The sequence below is a fragment of the Meriones unguiculatus genome, chromosome 7, assembly GCF_030254825.1.
Source record: "Meriones unguiculatus strain TT.TT164.6M chromosome 7, Bangor_MerUng_6.1, whole genome shotgun sequence".
In the NCBI taxonomy this organism is placed as follows: Eukaryota; Metazoa; Chordata; class Mammalia; order Rodentia; family Muridae; genus Meriones; species Meriones unguiculatus.
Genome location: NC_083355.1, coordinates 82418469 through 82436895, shown reverse-complemented (window position 1 = coordinate 82436895; position 18427 = coordinate 82418469). Strand labels below are relative to the sequence as shown.

The following is an 18427-nucleotide window of genomic DNA, read 5'->3' as shown; positions in this document are numbered from 1 at the left end:
ACATATGGTAACACGCTCTATCCAAGAAATTAGGCCACAGCCATCCACGGCTCATCCATCTCCCCTCCTCCTCCCGGGCGAACTTCTAACACTGGGTGTTTTCCACAGCTCTGTGTGAGGTGCAAGAAAAGGCAGTCACCAGGTTGTTTTTACCCAAGGACAACCATGTGCAGATTCACTGTTGGGGACTCAAGCCCATGCCCTTCCATTCTCAAACCCAAAAGAAAACACTTGTGACTGAATAAGAATATTTGGGGAATCTTAGAAAATTTAGAGTCAGTTCTCAGGTTCCCAGTGGTTTGGGGTTGACCTCCATTATTGGACTGTATCCAAAGCCTTGCTTCCCTTCCAGTGCCTAATCCATCTTACCCAGCCCATCTCTGTTTGAACCTTTTCACAGTTCATTAGGTAAATCAAATAAAAGATAGGCAAAGAAAATAGCGTGTGTGTGGGGGGGGAGAATGGGCAAAGCTGCAATTTATGAAATAGATGTGTATATCTTGGACGCGGAATAGGTTTGGGCTGGAGGCCATTGGGACTCTTGAATAGAAATGTTATTTTGAGTATTGATGCTTTGTCAGTATTTGACACATCAGTATCTTGGACAATTTTATATATATATATATATATATATATGAATATATGTAAAACTATATATATAATCATATATATATTTAAAGTTAAGAATGCATATTTGGTTGCCATTTGGGTAGAAAATATATGAGCCCCAGATGATCAGAATGGGAAACGCCTATGTGTTGTCTTCTGAATGATGAACCAAATGAACCGTTCCTTCTCCTACATCCCTTCCCTCAACCCTTCATGAGTCAAAGGATGGTAAGCACATACCTGTCCTGCGGTGTCGTACAGTCCGAGCAAGTGCTGCTTGCCCCCCACCGTCACGGTTACTAGGGGAGAAAAGGAGAGAATTCATAAGCATGGGCCTCTATCAGCAGGATGTCTCATGCCAGCATCTCTCTGGGCAGGAAGGATAAGCATATGTCTCGGTGGTGCACATCCTAAACCAAGTTGACAGCAGAGTTTCCAAATGAAAGAGAACCCTGGGAGCAGCAGCGGCAGATGGTCTGAGCCACCTCCAAATCTCTCAATGGAGATGGATATTTTTGGCGTTACTCGAGTACGCTCTAGACTGTTTGGTGAACTTTACTGGGCTCTGTGATATGGCGCCCCTGAACATAAAGGATGCTAGGCTCCTTTCTGGCTAGGCTGTCACTCTCTTTGCTCTGAGCTGCCTTTCAGGATACAGAACCATTAGAAACCTCTGTGTTCTTGGGGCTGAGGAGATGTTTAGCTGGTAGAGTGCCTACTGTGTAAACAGGAAGACTTTGGGACCCCAGAACGCATGTGAAAAGGCTAGGCATCATTGTGAGCAACCTGTGTGGGTACAGGGAAAGAGCAGAGACAGGCAGATCTCCGGAGCTCGCTGGACAGCCAGTCAAGCCAATTGGCGAGTACCAGCTTCAGCAAGAGACCCTGTCTCAAAAGATAAACCAGAGAGAGCCATCAAGGAAGACACAAGACAGTTAGCTCTGGCCTCTGCTGCACACACGGACACCTGCAGACTCATGCATGTACATGCACCCACACATACACCACACACACACACACACACACACACACACACACACACACACACCCCTCTGTTCCTATCTGACTTTGAGATACTAACAAAACCCAGGTGCTGTCTGGGCACGTGGTTTTTGGTATGTGGCTTCATGTACCTGCAGGGTTAGATGTACCCAGCAGTCTTGGTGCCACGCCAAGCAATTGTACCCAAAATGAGGAGTGATGTGGGAACACCAGCCGCTCCGCACATGTCTCGATGGCATAAAGTCTCAAGCTGCTGCTCAGCAGAGAGCGACCAGGTTGCATGCAGGAGGGATATGGTTCTCTTGGTGAGCGGGGAGAGCAACGTTACATTTCCAGAAACCCCAAAGCTCTTCTGGAAAAGAGAAAAACAAATATACCAGACACCCACCCACTCAAATTGATTAGAAAATATACAATGAGAAAGTACAAGTGGGCTTGCCTCCCCCTGCCACCAGTGGTATCGGCACTGAAGGCTGGCTGGTTGGCTAATGTGTCAGCTACATTTCCTAGCCGGCTGCTTGGAGTTCCTGACTTGGTCCCTGTTGACGGGCGTCAGGTATGTGAAAACATTTCTTAATGCCGTTCTTTGAAAAGCACTTGTTTTCAATGAGGAGCCTCCCCAGGCACTGGGGACTGTTTTTCTAATCTCGGATCCACATGTGTCCAGTTTGATAAACCGACCGCAGCCACCTGCGCTTGTGTGTGTTTTCAAACACCAAACTCAGCTCTATGAAATCCTCGCCGCAATGCTCACTGACAGGGGTGGGGCCTTTAAATGTTTTGCTTCTGCCATAAGCCATGCTAGCAAAGGAACCAGAGGTACCCAGGGATCTCTGTCCTTTTTTTTTCTTTCTTTGTGCACACTGGCAGAAGGGCCTGAGCCGCTCTTTCTGAAATTGGCGTAAATGGTTTCTTTAATGACCAATCGGTTACCTAGTCATGGATCAAGAATGAATGGAAGAAATCCAGTTATTACAACATGGAATTTCCTGCCTCCAGCTGGGTACATGGAGGTCAGGGCGGCTGTTCATGAGATCCTGCGCACTGCTCCGTCACCCACAGGCCCTCGGCCAATAGGAGGCAAACACTAGAAGCTGAGCCAGCCCAGGGGCCACACTGATATTCCTAAGCAATGGCTGTGACCTTTGTCACTACAGCTCAGCTCTCACAGGTGCCCTCCTTTTCTTAGAGCACAGTCCTTCCCTCCAGCCCCTTTTCCTTCAGGCCCCATCCTTTTCTCCTTGGCTGCTGGGACTCCAGGGGTTTCACCAGGCCGGAGATAAGTGTGAGCAAGGAAGGTTAAACCAAGAGCGGAGCGTCTGTACACTTTCCTCTTCCCCAGGCTTGTCTTTCTCTTCTCCAGCGGCCTGTGGGCTTCCTGGACCGAGCTCAGCATTGGAAACAGAACGAGAAGATTCAGAGCAAGTAAAAAGCATCACCACGTGCGGTGTAGGATGCACTGCGCTAGGATAACGCAGAGGGCTGGGGGCATGGCTGAGTATGCGCGCATTTACACGCTAGCTAGCATTTGGTGGGAGAAGGCTTTCAGTGGAGATGTCTAAGCCGAGTCTGCAACGATGGCCCTGAGTTTCTCAGGCTGTTGTAACTCCCTTACTGGCCTCTATTCTGAAGGCTTTGTCAAGCTCTTAAAGTCCTTTGGCTAAGGAAATGGAAAGAAAAGGAATGAAGAGAATTTCCTCGGGTTAAGGCAGAACGGTGGTACAGGATAGGGGAGGATACTATTGTTGGCGTGGAAACGTGATAGATTTTCAGTGTCGCTCTGCCAGCCCTGCTGGATGGATGCTAAAAGCAGGGCTTAGAGCTTGGATCCTTCTCTTTGAGAGTCGCTTTATTCCCTCTTTCCTGTTTCTGCTGGAGAACATCAAGGGATGGCAGAGACAGATGTCAGTATCAGTTGAACAAGACACGGCTTTGTGAGTCCTGGACCAGCAATGGATGCCTTATTGCTTGCCAGCCTGTCTCCCATGAGGCTCCACAGCTTGGCAAGGAATCAGTCACAACTCTATAGAAGGAAGGTGCTGCCACCAAGTGCTAATCAGCCATGAAATGAGGTCAAAGCAGGACTGTTCACCCCAGACCTCTCTGCCTCTGAATCCTACCATTGCTTTTCATCATTAGTGCGACCTTGGGGACATCCTCTAACACCCCTATGTCCCATCTTCCTTTTCTATTCAAAATGGGGGTCCACACGGTAGATGAGAGAACTGACTACCACGGGTCATCTTCCGACCCTCATGTATACGCCGTGGAATGCTCTTCCCCTGCCCTAGATAAATGGAAAAAGAGCATTTTAAGAATGGAATCACAGAGTATGTGTGAGAGGGGCATGCGGTGAGAAGCTATCTGACTTACATACTCGTTCCCAGCACGTGCTGGGTGGATATGCCCAACCAGGGCACATGGAGTCCGTTCTGAGGACAGGGGTCAGTCCATCTGTCTTTCTACTGAGTACCAGCGTGCATGAGCTGTCACACAATGGGATCTTAACTGTGGGCTCTTAGTTACTTTCTACCATAAATGATAGTTGTTCAAGATCCATCTTACCTTCCCACTGAGGACAGAGTCCCAGGCCCAGCACAGGTTCTACATGAAATAGATCTTCAATACTCAGGACAGAGACTCAGTACTGGGTTTTATCAGGGAGACGAGGGTCCTTGGGACTGTGCAAAGCTGGAACTAGCTCTTCCCTGGCTAAACACTGACTGCAAATCTGCCAGGAAGGTCACGCCCAGACTCTCTTCCCCGTTCGTCTTCTAATTCTGGGAGCTTTTAGAGTTGTTTTTCTGAATTTAGAGGGGTTTTAAAGAGAGTAGGTCAAAGGACCTGTTAATAGCTTTGATGGTTCCCTCAAGAAAGTGTGAAAAGTTGTCCATGACCTGCTAAGTAGGTAAAATGAAGACCCTTTGCTTCCTTGTTTTGGTTCTGGGGTGAATTGCAGTGGTCAGGTTCTTGAGGCCTGTAAGCCAGGATGCACGTTTTCTCTCTGGAGGGTCATTAACTTTACCCAGAGAGAAAACAGCTCAGGCGGGAGTTAGGTCTCCCTCCTTCAGCATTTCAGCATCTTAAAGCTGTGTCATTTGCAAAAGCACATGAGCTGTCTGGCCACCAAAGGGACAAGGAACTGGGGTCAAAGCCCCTTCCGTGTTGGGTGGCAGCTGTCAAAGTAGCCTTCTGAGGTCAGTGTGACAGGCAAGGTGAGCTGCATAGATTCTAACAGTGGAAGGGTCAGGTCAGTGAGAGGGAAGCACCCATGCCCTCCAGTTCCCGCTGTACCGCCAAATACCCATCTCACTTAGGTCCAGTGTACTATCTCAGCGGCAGGATGAGGCCTGACTGTGTGTAGCACCATAGTAGTGCCATTTTTGGAGGAAGAAGCCCTAATTTTCAGATCCAGCAAAAAGCAGAATTTTAAGAGGGTTAAACATGCAGCTCTCAGGCTGGAGAGGTGGCTCTGAGGTTAAGGGCATGGGCTGCTCTTCCAAAGGTTCTGAGTTCTATTCCCAGCAACCACACGGTAGCTCACAACAATCTATGGTGAGATCTGGTGACTTCTTCTGGTGTGCAGGCCGGCATGCAGGCAGAACGCTGTATAACTAATAGATAAATAAATATTAAAAAAAAATCAATCAATCAAACAAACAAACATGTGGCTCTTCACTCACGTCAAAGATTTATGAACTGATGAATGAGTGAGCTGGCAAGATGGTGACTTGTGTCCAAAGACCACTTTGAAGAGCTCAGCAGTGGGCAGCCTGAGGCAGGAGGATCAAGAGTTCAAGGCTAGCCTGTCCTATCCAGCAAGACCTCACTTCAAAACCAAACCAAACCAAACCAAACCAAACTAAACCAAACCAAACCAAACCAAACCACAAAACAACTACAAAACAAAAGCCCACCCCTATCCCTGCCAAAGGCTGCTTGGCCATGCTCAGCACCTGTCCCAAGCCACCTAGGGGTGTGTGTCCATTTTATTAAGGGTCAAATTCAGAGGCAGGAGTGATGAAATCTCCCCAGATACCCATTAGAAAGCAGGTAGTGTGAGGCTAGGAAAGACACCGCTTTCCTAAACACCAGTGGTGGCGAATTCCTTTGGTAGGGCCGCATCTTTCCAATGCCTGTCAGTGCTACTTGGACCTCTTCCTGTGGGCCTGCATCAGCTGTCTGCGCCAGCTTGCCTCAGCAGCTCATTTCCTTCCTCGTGAGGGTCTCTCTAGTTACTGGAATGCCAGGCTGTACTTACTTGTGTAAGAAAGATTCACTGTGGAAGTCTCTTCCTTAAAGGATGCGTGAGTACAAGGGGGGAAACCCAACAGGCTTTCTGAGAATTCAGTGGGATCCTGATGAGAGGGCTGTTTCCCTTTTTTTTTCTCTCCCTACAACTTCTTGTCTCTTCTCCCCCATATCCTTGTGGCAGAGTATAATGTACTCCAGGCTGCCCTTCAGCTGAGGATGGTCTTAAATTCCAGTTTGCTTGTTTGTTTGTTTTGCAAAGTTTGGAGTTGCAGATATGTGTCATAATGCCCGCTTTGCCCCTAGAGGTCTGTCTGTCTGTCCTGAAGAAAGTAAAGTCCCATTCAAACAGGGCCGGATGCAACTGCCATACATTGTCTGGCCCTGGCTGTTTCTTATTGCTCCTCGCAACATCTGCGGTGACTGGTGATGCGGTTTGCAGCTGAGCCATTTCCTAATTTCCCTGGGACCTTAAAGGTGAAGAACTAGCTGGAGCCCTGGACTCACTGGGAACAAACGCTGGGACCCTGAGAAAGCCATAGCTTTCCTAAGCCTCCATTTGTTCCTATTGGCAAGCTGAAGGAAAGCGAAAATGTTTTACACTAAAGATTCCAAGAGTGTGGTGTGGCGCTACCCAGCAAACACCTTCTGAATGAATTGTGCGCTGGAAACAGGGCTTCCTGGAAAGATGTCCCTACGGTTCAGGGTGTGGGATGGAGGCTCAGCAAAAATATTTCCTTTGTCAGGATTTATTTGATGAAGAAGGAAAAGGGGGTGGGTGGGAGGGGAGGAGGACGAGGAGTGGGAAGAGCTCTAGACACAGAACTGACTGAGACTGGGGGTGAGGCCAAGCCAAAGAAAGAACCAGACAGCCGCACCCTGGCATGTCAGTCTTGCTCAGCTCCACCCTTCCTTCTTCAGTATTCTTTTCGATTCCATGTCTTCCCATTCTACCCTCCAAACATCTGTGGACTCTGAGTCCTTTTTACCACCCTACAGCTAGCTCTCTCTATGCAAGCCCCGTCCTGCCACTTAGAAAAATTTCCTAATCTGTGTCCTGCTCTTCGGTGTCCACTTCTTCTTTGATGCCCCCAGGGAAGGTGCAAAGCAAAAGCCAAAACAGCCTGTAAGAGCTTATAGAATCCCGGTCACTACCCCCGACTCACCATCCTAATACTCTCTTATTTTCTTCTGGGCCGTAACTGAACAAAAGCCTTTGCAATCTGCTACACTCATGATGCCTTTGCTGGAGCCCTTTCTCTGAGGTGCTGGAGAGAAGGTTCTGAAATACTTGCTCCACACTTAGCCTGGAAAATCTCCTTCCCTAACTCCTTCTTACCCTTCAGGAACTTAAACAGCTTTCCACGATTATTTTCCTTTTGGGTCACAACAGAATTGGCATTATTAAATGTTTTTTTTTTTGTTTGTTTGTTTTTTCTTTAAGTCTTTTTCTTCCACTCCCTCTCTCTCCCTCTGTGTGTGTGTTTGTGTTCATATGCATGCAGGTGCTCTTGTGTGTATTTGGCCATGTACCCTTGTATATGGAGGCCAGAGGAAACCTCAACTGCTAATTCTTAAGAGTTGTCCATCTGGTTAGGATATCCTTGTGTAGGTGAGGCAGACTGGATGAAGAGCTCCAGGGATCTGCCTGACTCTGCCTCCCCGGAGTTGCAATTATGTCCACACATTTTAATGTAGGTTCTGAGCCTCTGACTTAGAACTTGGTGCTTACTGATTGGGGTGTCTCCTCAGGGATGGCCAGATGCTATTTATTCTCATGTCCAGATGCTAGCAAAGCTTGGGTATGTTGCTACGTCCATAGTAGCTGAGTAGCCACTTCAACCAAAGCAAAGCTTTTCTCCAAGGCATTTTTGGTCTTTTCTAAAAGGTCGGCATGAACTTTTCTGGACACTGAATGGCAGGATGGGGCTACCAGTCTGCTGTCTTGTACTGCAGATGGTCAACCAGTTGTGAGGGATGCTATGGAAACGTGGCCTCCCTAGGTGCTCATGCTCATCCTCTAATTTGGTACTCAACAGTGGCAGATAAGTTTTTATCAGTAGGACAGGACCACTGACCAAGTGTCCCGAGGTTCCTGTAGATGATATAAGCCTGACATTAGCCACAGAATGCAAAGGGATTATCACTTATGACTTTAGAAAGATATGACCAGTTTATAAGTGAAATCTGTACTGGGGGCTGTGGCCTAGAAACCAGAGTGCACTTTTTGTAAGGTCGCCTGCACAGAAAGACTCTTTAGAAATAAACCTTTTGCTTCTTTTCTTTCTTTCTTTCTTTCTTTCTTTCTTTCTTTCTTTCTTTCTTTCTTTTTCTTTCTTTCTTTTTTTTTAAATCAGAGCCATACATTGCTGGAAACTCATTTTCACTAAGCTGCCATTGAGGCCTAATGGAGCAAACACTGCACTTTTCAGTTTAGCCTTCACTAACTGGAAAGTTAGTCTTTGCAGCAGTCACCTGGGGAGTAGTCAGAAGCACCTCTCCCTTGGTGCTAACATTCTGATGCTGTAGGTTTGTGCTTGGGTACCCAGGTCTCTCGGTAAATGGTTCCACTCTGATCGAAGTCCCCTCATCATTGAGATCAGTATCACAATCACTTGGCTATCCTAGTGTCCTGCCCACTTGGCAGGTTGCCAGGTGAGCAGTGCACGAGGAAACCCTTAAATAGATGAGGTACTCCAAAAGGCTCTGTTCACCAGGGCCAGCACACAGAGCAGACACAGGGTCACCAGAGGGAGCAGCCTCCTCCTGTCCTTGTCAAGCAGCAGTCACCCAGGACAGGCAGACATCTTGGTGGTGACGGAAGAGAACTAGCACATTCCTTTTAAGAGCTTTGAGAGAATTGTTAGGCTCACACAAATTCTGTCAGGTACTGGTTAGAGCAAGTTAGAAAATATGTTGGAACATAGCCTCTTCATAATACAACACACACACACACACACACAAACACACCTATAAAGTGTTCTTTAGTGTGCAAGATGTTCATGAGGAAAAAAAAATCACAGCACTTGTTGATCTATCTAAAGGAAAAGAAATTCTGAGATAGCCTCTGTTCTGGGCAAGGAATTCTGCACTGGGAAAGTGTCAGAGCACCCCAATTTAATTTGCTTAAAGTGACTTCAAGAAGTTTTGTGTTGTGGGCTCGACAAGTGATTATATTGGGTATAAAAACTCAACGTAGAGACAACAACTAATGATGAAAAGTGTTATATATGTGTGTGTATATATGTAAAGTGAAATGCATGTTAGTGTCTATTGCAAAGTTACACCCAAGAAGCGTCATCCCAGTGCAAGGATTAATGAGACTCAATAAAACTATCAGATTCAGCTTTATATATATATGTAAGCTTTCTATCTTTGGTAAATGATATTTAAAGTCAGTAAGAAAGGGCAAACTGTTCAAATATCCAGTTTAGATTGTTGATTACCTTTTGGAAATTTATAAAGGGACTTTAAAATCATAAAAGCAAAGGAAGAAAACCACTAAGGAACGGCTGACACACTTGATTTAAAAATGAAAGGTATACGTTCTGTAAAATGTTCATAGTATAAGAAAAGGAGTCCTTTTCTTTTGTATATGAGTGCATTTTTTTTTCTTAAGAACTCATTTTATTTGCTTGTGTGAATGTTGGTGTGTCCAGTTGTATATGTGGGTACTTGAGGCGGTCAGGAGAGGCTATTGGCTCTTTTGGGGTTGGCATTTCAGGTGGTTGTGGGCTGCCAGATGTGGATGCTGAGATCTGAACTCCAGTCCTCATGACTGAGCAGCAAGCTCTCCAAATCACTGAGAAATCTCTAACTCCAAGCATACTTGAAAGTATTTATTTTTTAATGTGTATGAGTGTTTTACCTGCATGTACGTATATGTACCATTTGTGTGTGTTATCCATGGAAGCCACTGAATTAGAGATGTTTGTGAGCCAGCTTGTGGGTGCTTGGAACTGAGCCCAGGTCCTCTGCAAGATCAGCAAGTGCCCTTCACTGATGAGCTACCCTTCTAGCTCCCAAACCATACTCTCTAATCAATAATGCTTAACTCTAAAGGAAATAAAAACGGAGACATTTGACAAGAATACAAAGGACTAAGGAACCTTCGTGTCAAACATTTTTTAAATGAAAAGACCCAATCTTTGGCCCGTTAATTGGCAATGATCAATAAAACGGTACCAGTCAAGCTGAGTGATACATGTCTGTAATTCCACTTACTCAGGAGGCTGGAGTAGAAGGATCATAAGTTCAAGGCCAGCCTGGCCAAAAGAGCTCAGTGGTAGAGTGCTTTTGTAGGCCTAGAGTATTGAGGCCCTGGGTATCATACCCAGTAAAACACACACACACACACACACACACACACACACACACGGGCTGGGGTAACACACACATTGTCAGTGTGTGTGTGTGTGAGAGAGAGAGAGATAGAGAGAGAGAGAAAGAGAAAGAGAGAGAGAGAGAGCTAGTACTGAAAGGGTTAGGCTAACTTTGTAACCTATATGTCTTCTAAAGCCTATAGTTTTGAGTTTTAGGTCCAGGTTAAGCTAAAGCCTCTTAGTACCTTTCCAGAGAATGGAGGAATGTGACCCTATCTGTGAGGACAGACATAAAAAAGACAAGCAAGCAATGACCTTCACTCAGCAAAAGAAGGACCAGACCCTTGTCTTTGAGATAGCGTTTCTTAGCAACTAACCTAGACTTCTTCTGAGTAGCTTTTGACCTCCAGCCAAAAGTCTGTAGCCCCTAATCTTCAAGGATGAGCTAACCACCCCCACCTTCAATTGCAGCTGCATCCACACTTGGCAGGACTGGCCAAGCTTGAGCACCTAAGACTAACCAATTATCTTACTTTATAGCTTCCTCATCTAATCCTGAATTGCCAAGACTGCAACTTCAAATCTCCCACAATTTTTCTTTTAAAAACCTAAAGGCCTTTGTCTCCTGGTGCCACTCTTTGCTGACCGGCAGGGGTGACCCCATTGTGCAATGGTTAATAAACCTCTTGCTTTTGCAACGAGTCTTGGTCTGGGGGAGTTTCTGGGAAGGGCGCGATCTTGAACTCCTGAGCTGTGAGACCCCAGGTCTTACAGTACGTGCAAGTGCCTTCACATGTTGGGTGCTCACACACTGTGGGAGAAAATGTAAATTTGCTCAAGATTTTCTGGAAAGCCGTTTGGCGATAGATGAAAAGCCAGAGCATAAAATCTAATTTTTTCCCCCTCCTGGATCAACACTCATTTTAGGAATGTGTTTCAAGGAACAATGATCCAAGCGCCCAACGACGTATACAAAAGAATATTCATCCCCAGTGTGTTTACAACAGCTAACGGCTAGACGAGCCCTCAATGGTCATCAGGACGCGACTCCACAGGGCATCCATCCCACACGCGCAGCATTCTGAGATGATCTTAAAATTCAGCTCTGGACCGGTGGCGTATACGCTGCTTACAGATCGGCTCGCACGGGTCATCTAAGTCACCTCCTATCCAGCTGGGTTCCCTCTCTGAAGCTTTCACGTCAGGCCCATCCAGATTGAGTTCAGGCCCTAGACGGAGCCTGTGTCAGGAGGAAGGAGTGTGACGGGTTGCCGTGAGCCATGGGCTGCCGAGGAGGCTGTCTCGGAGCACAATGGCAGGCCCCCAGCTCTCTACCTGCACTTGGTTTTGAGACAGTGCTGGCGTCTCCCAAAGCATGCTGACTTGCGAACCGAAAGGAGCTCATGAGCTTTAGGGACAGCGGTAGGAGACTGAGCGCAGCCCTTCACAGCCCGCTGGGCCCAGCGGGGTGAGCCAGGCCAGAGGATAGTCGGCGCCTGTCCCCTCTGCCCTTTCTCCTCTGGAGTGCTGCAAGGCGATTTGGAGAACACAAAGCCCATCTTTCCTTCACGGTTGCTATCCTCAGGTTCTATGTGTTCATCTGCCTCTTTGTTATGCAGTTTGAGGATTCACCTATTTGCGGGGTGTTTTCTTTGTTTTATTTATCTTCATATAATATCCCCAACTGAATAAGGCTTCTTTTTCAGATAAAAAATATGGAGTTATTTTCAGGTAAAAATCGGTGGACCTTACACTTCTTCATATGTGCCAAGAAATATGAATACTAAGCAGCCATATTCTTCAGTGCGTATATGCTCTGTATTCTCTATGTGAAATGAGGCACATTAGAGACTCCAAGGAAATTAAAAACAAATATTTACTGATTAATATTTAATAGGTAATTACAACGGGAGGATGTATGTGTGTATATATCTATATATCTAGACGTACATATGACCGTCAGAGCTAAAGCAGCTTTCTCTAACAAATTCACGGGAGAGCATTATTCCTTGTAGCTTAATTATTAACTATATCATTAGGATTTGTATGAGGTAAACACCACTGCTATGAGCTTGATCAATTTTTTTCTCCTTATTGTTTCCCCCCAAACCATCTGAAGCTCAACATTCAGTTCTACCTAAAGATGTTTCTCAGTACTACAGAGTGCCCAGCTAGTCAGTCATTATAAGGAGAGGGGCAGAGCCAGTGAGGGATGCCCTGACAGCTAAGAGACGGAGGGTGCTTTCTTTCTTCAGCAGGAAAGAGAAAGGAGAGAGAATAACTGTGTAGCCCTTCTTGTACTCCTGACCTGTTTATAGTACAGGAATGTCCTCAGACCAATGGGTCATTTTCTAAACTCTCTCATTGTACGAATACCATGTTTCTCTCTTGGAGCCCAAGCAGTTTTAAAGCTTCTAGATGATACCCTTTCTATTGGTCTAGCAGATCACCTGCTCTCTCCTCCCCTCGTGCTCCTTCATGTGGTGCTTCGGAGACCCTTAGGTGACTGACAGGTGATCCGTATGAGAAGGAGCAGTGTTTCCATAGAGACAATGCAGAAGGGAGACTGGGTCTGGGCTGCTAGTTCATACATGCCTCTGGCTGGTCTTCAGACAGCAGGGAGATTGGGACAAAATCCTGTCACCCAGCCTGTAGAGGGTTGTAAGGCTCTGTGACTGAAGAAGCTCCCCAGGGGTGGGGTTCATGTCCCCAGTGATGATTTGAGGTATGAAGAGACCCTGGCCAAAAAAGTTTGAAGATGAAACTATAGACAAGTCTGGGGCCTGGAATGTCTCTGTCCCTTGGGCCATCACTGGGATGTGGCTCTCAAAATCCGAGAGCACTAGTGAAGGGAGGCAATGGTAGACAGCATGGGGACGGCAGCTTTCTTGTTTACTTCAGTATTTCAGTAGATTGTACTAATACCTTGGATGACCATAAACACCCAATGTGGTTTCTTCTATGTGACTTATGCATGTCTTTAAAGTATTGCAACCTACTTAAAAAAACGTGCCTCGGGACCCATGGAAACCCGTGTGGCCATGTGTCCATTTGTCCTCTGTGACAGCCTATATGGACGTGGCAATATATGGGCAAAGGGCGAAGCTGTGGCATTTCAATGGGTGAGCGCCCCTCAGTCTGTTTTCTCCTCCTGGTTCTGTTACTCAGAATCATCTCTTTATCTTTTCAAGTTTCAGAGTCCATCCTGTGTCCCTATTCTCCCCACACCGAGGCTTTACAGCCATGATTAATAGCTGGCTTCACTGCGTGCTCATCTCAAGCAAAGACAAGCCTGGAGGGCTTTGCTAGTGATGCAATTTTAAGTAGCTGGTATATATTGGATGGATTACTAGATTGAATATCCCTGTAGCCTCTAGGAGAGCATCTGTTTCAAGGGGGGAACCCCAGGCAATGGATAGAGCTCTGTCAGGGATCTCAGGAGCATCTGGTGGGTGGGAGGGGAGTGTGCCGAGTCCTGCAGTTTCCCTATCACAGCAGAAGGTGCTTTCGATACTTTCTGGCGCGGATGCCAGGAGACACAGTTGTTGAATCAATTCTAGAAAACAAGGAAGGCATTGAGCATGGGGCAGACAGCGATGGAGTGTTTGGTTAGCTCCCAGCTCTGGCAGCAGGGGTTGTTTTGATCCAGCCTTGCAGGATATAAGGCAGCCGTTGAAGTTGTCAATCCCAGGGGATGGGGGGACAGCCCAAGCTCTTAACCCCAGTGTGTGCAAGGGCCTGGAAGCACCTGCAATCCAACCACCATGCCTGGGAGCACCAGGAGAGAAGGGTAAGAGAGCTACAGTGGCTCTGCTCCCAAATCTGACTCCAGCCAAAAGGCAGAGAGGAAAACACATTATGTCCCAGGTCTGAAACAAACAAACGAAGAATGCAAAGGACCACTGCCTGTATCTCAAGACAAATTAAATCCGAGTAGTTTTATAAAAGAAGCTTTTACACTGATCGACACTTCAGGTGTCGGCAGCAATTTTCTCCGTTACTCAGCGGTGTCTAATCAGATGTCCCAGGTAACTATTAAGTATAGTATTTCCAGCTGCCCGTTTTCCCAGCGTGACGTCAACAGGCTTGGAGAAGGAAGTAGGCTTACAGATCAGCAAGGGCTGACCTACCACCTAAAAATAGAAGTGGCTGGAGGAGCGCAGAGGATTCACAAAAGAAGCAAGCTGCACAAAACCAAAGGCTGAAGAAAGGGCTCAAAATACCCAAGCCTGCATGCTCTCAGAATATTCAGAGGAGAACTTTCCGCGGACCAGACGATCATGAATAGGTGCCAATGTGCAGACAACAGCACGGAGCCCGGGACTGATAACGGACATGTATCTAAGTGAGCCGTTGACGGACATAGCTTTGGGCTCTGAAAGGCAGTCACACTGAGAATGACCAAGGCCTGGCGCTGATAGATTTTATGAGAAAATGGAAGAAAAGCCACAAGGGATAGATAATACGTAGAAAAAACTAGAGCTAGTACTAGGACTGGAAAAATTGCCCAGAAACCAAGCCAGATCTTAAGCCCACAAACTTAACCAGCTAGGGAGAAGTTCCTAACTTCTTCGTTACATATTACCTCATCTACAGCATGTCCCTGTCCTAATCCAGTCTCCACAATTCCTGGGGAACTAAAGGAGAAGATGGGGAAATGGTGAGGAATGGAAGGAGGAGGGCAAGGCTGGCTTTAATGGACAACATGGAGGTGTGAGCTCCAGGCAGGACAAACAACAAAATGGCCACCCTAACTGCTGAGCCCTTGGTAAGTGATTACATAGGAGGAAGAGTCAGTGGCGATTTTATTTATTTATTTATCAATTTATTTATTTATTTAATGGTTAAATCAGTGCTTGGAGGTATTCCTGGTCTACTTTTCCAGAGCGTCTCCGCAGCCAGGGCTGGGAGCTAGCCAAACGCTCCATCACCGTCTGACTTGGAGCGTGCCCAAGTCAGTGCTTCGCATAGGATATTTGTATTGAATCTTTAGGCTGGACTGTTTGAATTCATCAGCGATTTGAGTTCACGAAGTGGATAGTACTGGAAAGTTCTTTGTATTGAGTTTAAGCACATCTCAAGTCCATACCTCCCGGCATATCCACGGATGATTACTAACTTGGAAGTTAAGATAATGATGCCCAAAGATCTCCATACCCTAATTCCACTAAGTGGACTTGGCAGGTAAGATTAAATTGAAGACTCTGAGTTGGGGAGATTATTCTGGGTCACCTCGTAGGCTCAGGATCATCACATGTATCCTTGAAAGATGGATGTAGAAGCATCAGTGAGCCACAGTGTGCAGTTGGCTTCTAAGAAAGGCCAGATAGAGTTTTTCTTCCAGAGTCTATAGGAACGCTATTTGCTGGCACTTTGCTTTTAACCTCTCGAGGCACAGTTTTAGATTTCTGACCTTCGGAACGGAAAGATAACGAATCTGTGGTGATGTATTGGTGACAACCAATACAGCGAGCTTGTATTCGAATGGTTCCTGGATGCAGTGAGCTTGTGTCTGTAGCTCCCCAGAGAATGTGGATGCCATTTAGTCAGCGGTGTTTGGGGGGTAGGCGGAAGACATCTTTTCCCTTGACGTATGCATCGTCGGGAAGGGAATCACTGAATGTTAAGACTCTCGGCTCAACTGCCCCCAGGAGAGTTAAGAGGAAGAGATTCACTGGTAAAACTTGGGTGCAGCTGTGGAGTGCGGCACAGTCGGGCTCTCCGTTCCCTGGGGCTCTGTCTGCACAGCTTCCGGAAGCTCAAAGCAAGCTCAAAGCTAACCACAATCTTCTAACACCCACATCCCCACTACACATGGGACCTTTGCTGCCCAGGGCTGCTTGTGATGTGTTTGGAGGCTCACTGCTCCAAACGTGCTAGGGTTTGAATCTGCGTTCACTCTCAAGCAGGAAAAAGAAGTGTTTTTCATAAAAATCTCTGAAACACAACCTGCCACATATTCTTTCTCTTTTCCTTGAAAAAGTCATGGTTTTAATTAATTAATCTCATGCATTGTGTATTTGCATGTGAATGTGTGCATGCCAGGGCTGGAATGTGGAGGTCAGAGGACAATTTGCCAGAGTCAGTTCTCTCTTCCCTCATGTAAGTGCTAGCAGCCAGTGCCTTTATCATCAAGCCATCTGCATGGCCTGAATAAGTTCATTTTTATTGTTTAATTATTTTCCAGGTCTTATTTAGCTCCAGATAGTAAATGAAATATCTTCAACATATATTACCAATAAGGAGCAGAGGGGAAGAGACAGAATGGCATAGATAAAGCTTGAGTGAGATGAGAATGCAGACTCTTTCCTGAAAGAAAGAGAGAGATAGATAGATAGAGAGAGAGAGAGAGAGAGAGAGAGAGAGAAAGAGAGAGCGCTGGGATGGCCAAGGTCTACACGCTTGGCTCTGAGCTTCATCATCCTGAGGAAAGTGGGAAACATAACTGGGGAATGATTTATAGAGTCATTATGAAATCAAAGTCTCATGATGGATGAAACATGGAGCAAAATGCCAGCTGGAGATCCAAGAAAAATGTAACCACCCCTAGGGCCCAGAACTGCTCTTTTCTAAGGGTTTCCTTAACAAAATACTTATGTCCTGTAGCAGACAGGGTTCTAAACATCACCCAGAGTTCTAGCACCTTCCATTTCTACTGTGTCACCCAGTGTAGGCAAAGAGAACCTGTTTCTTTCATGTACCCTGTGTAGTTACTGAGCTCAGTCTGTGGAAGGACTGGTTTTAAGGCAAGCAGGAATAATCAAAAGCAGCATCTTTATCTAGTTTAAAGGGAGAGGTCAGATACAGGCTAAGCGGGCATCAGGGACAAACTCTTCGAGGAAGTGACATCAAGCTCCTCCTTGGGCAACGAAGAAAGCCTGTAAGTCCCCAAAGCCTGTGTGTGCTTGGTGGGAGGAGGTCAAGGGCACAGGCAGAGGGAGCTCCGGAGAGCCCCGGAGACAGGAAAGATGTGGAGGACAGGAAGGCCAGTGTAGAGTGCAGGAGTGTGGAGGATCAAACTGAACTTGTGTGTTTTGTTGCTTGGAAGCTTATTGCAATAAAATACGAGGTACTATAGACCATGGGGGAGGGGTGTGGGGTGGAAGCTGTGTTTATCATGGGGGCGTGGGTACGACAGCACATCTACGTAGCTGGCTCCAGGACACTCCTCCACACCCCACTTTGTTTGAAACGATTCTAGGAAGGACTTGCACAGTGTAAATCAGGGGCCTGTGCGTAGCTGGATGCGTTTACTAGGAGACATGCCTGCATTTCTCACACAGTTCTACTGAGAACAGCAGTCCTTAGCCTCGGCAGCACCCACTTCAACAAAATCCATTAGATCCAGGCCCTGCTGTTTGCTATATCTCCCCAAGTGAGCCCATCGTATACAGCCCAGGTCGAAAGCCATGGAATTAGAGCGATTGCTGGGCAAGGAGGTATGAATGTTAGATTCAAGTTAAATCCAGCATTCTAGGTAGGAAACAAGATGGCAAAGAATGTTTCTCCTAGCATGGAGTTGGTGTGCAGCAATTTGTAATTTTCCCTAACCAGCTTTACGTGGCGGTGGAGTGGGGTTATATTCCTATCTACGCGAAGCCTGAACAGACCTGAGAATTTGCCATTTTCTTCAGCCAGTTCTACATGGGGACATTTAAATTGTGATTAATTGAGGAAACCGCCATCCTTGCAAACCCTTTAGCTTTTAGAAGCTCTTGTCGAATTCATCTGAAACCCTGAGATTTATAAATAAAGATGAATTCTTGGGTATGGCATGAATCAACGTATAGGCTAATTGGACACCCAAGGTTTCACCTCGAAATCTCTGCCTGAGGCCAGTGGCTTGGAGGCTGTGGTACTTGCTCAGCAGTAGCGCCATCCTGTTGCTATGTCTCCATCCTGTTGCTATGTGAAGATTCCCAGGGATGCTCACTTGTCAGCCCTGCCTCACTGAAATGAATTGGGAGTGAGTTGGTTTGCTGAATTCCCATCATCCTGCCCACTTATTGGAAGCTATTAGCTGTGTGAAAACAGGGACATTTGGCTTGGCTGACAGTGCAGTGGTAAAGAGCTTGAGCAAGCATGAGGACCCAAGGTCAGGTCTCTGGAAGCGTGTGTTCAGGTGGGTTGGGTGAGGTGGCCTGCCTGTGACTCCAGCCTCAGAAGCCTGAGAAAGGATTCCCAGGGCAGGCTAGCCATTGTCACCGAGCTCCGGGTCTGGTTGAGAAGCCCTGCCTCAACAG

At 46.6% G+C, this 18427-nt stretch overlaps 1 protein-coding gene across 1 annotated transcript in view; it reads right to left on the bottom strand.

Annotated features, from left to right (window-relative positions):
• Rhoj (ras homolog family member J) overlaps positions 1-18427 on the bottom strand; it is an 85570-nt gene that overhangs the window by 21006 nt on the left and 46137 nt on the right. Inside the window, exon 2 of the mRNA XM_060387660.1 lies at positions 850-908. Within this exon, the coding sequence (XP_060243643.1) occupies positions 850-908 (59 nt within the window). The remainder of the gene's footprint in view (positions 1-849; positions 909-18427) is intronic.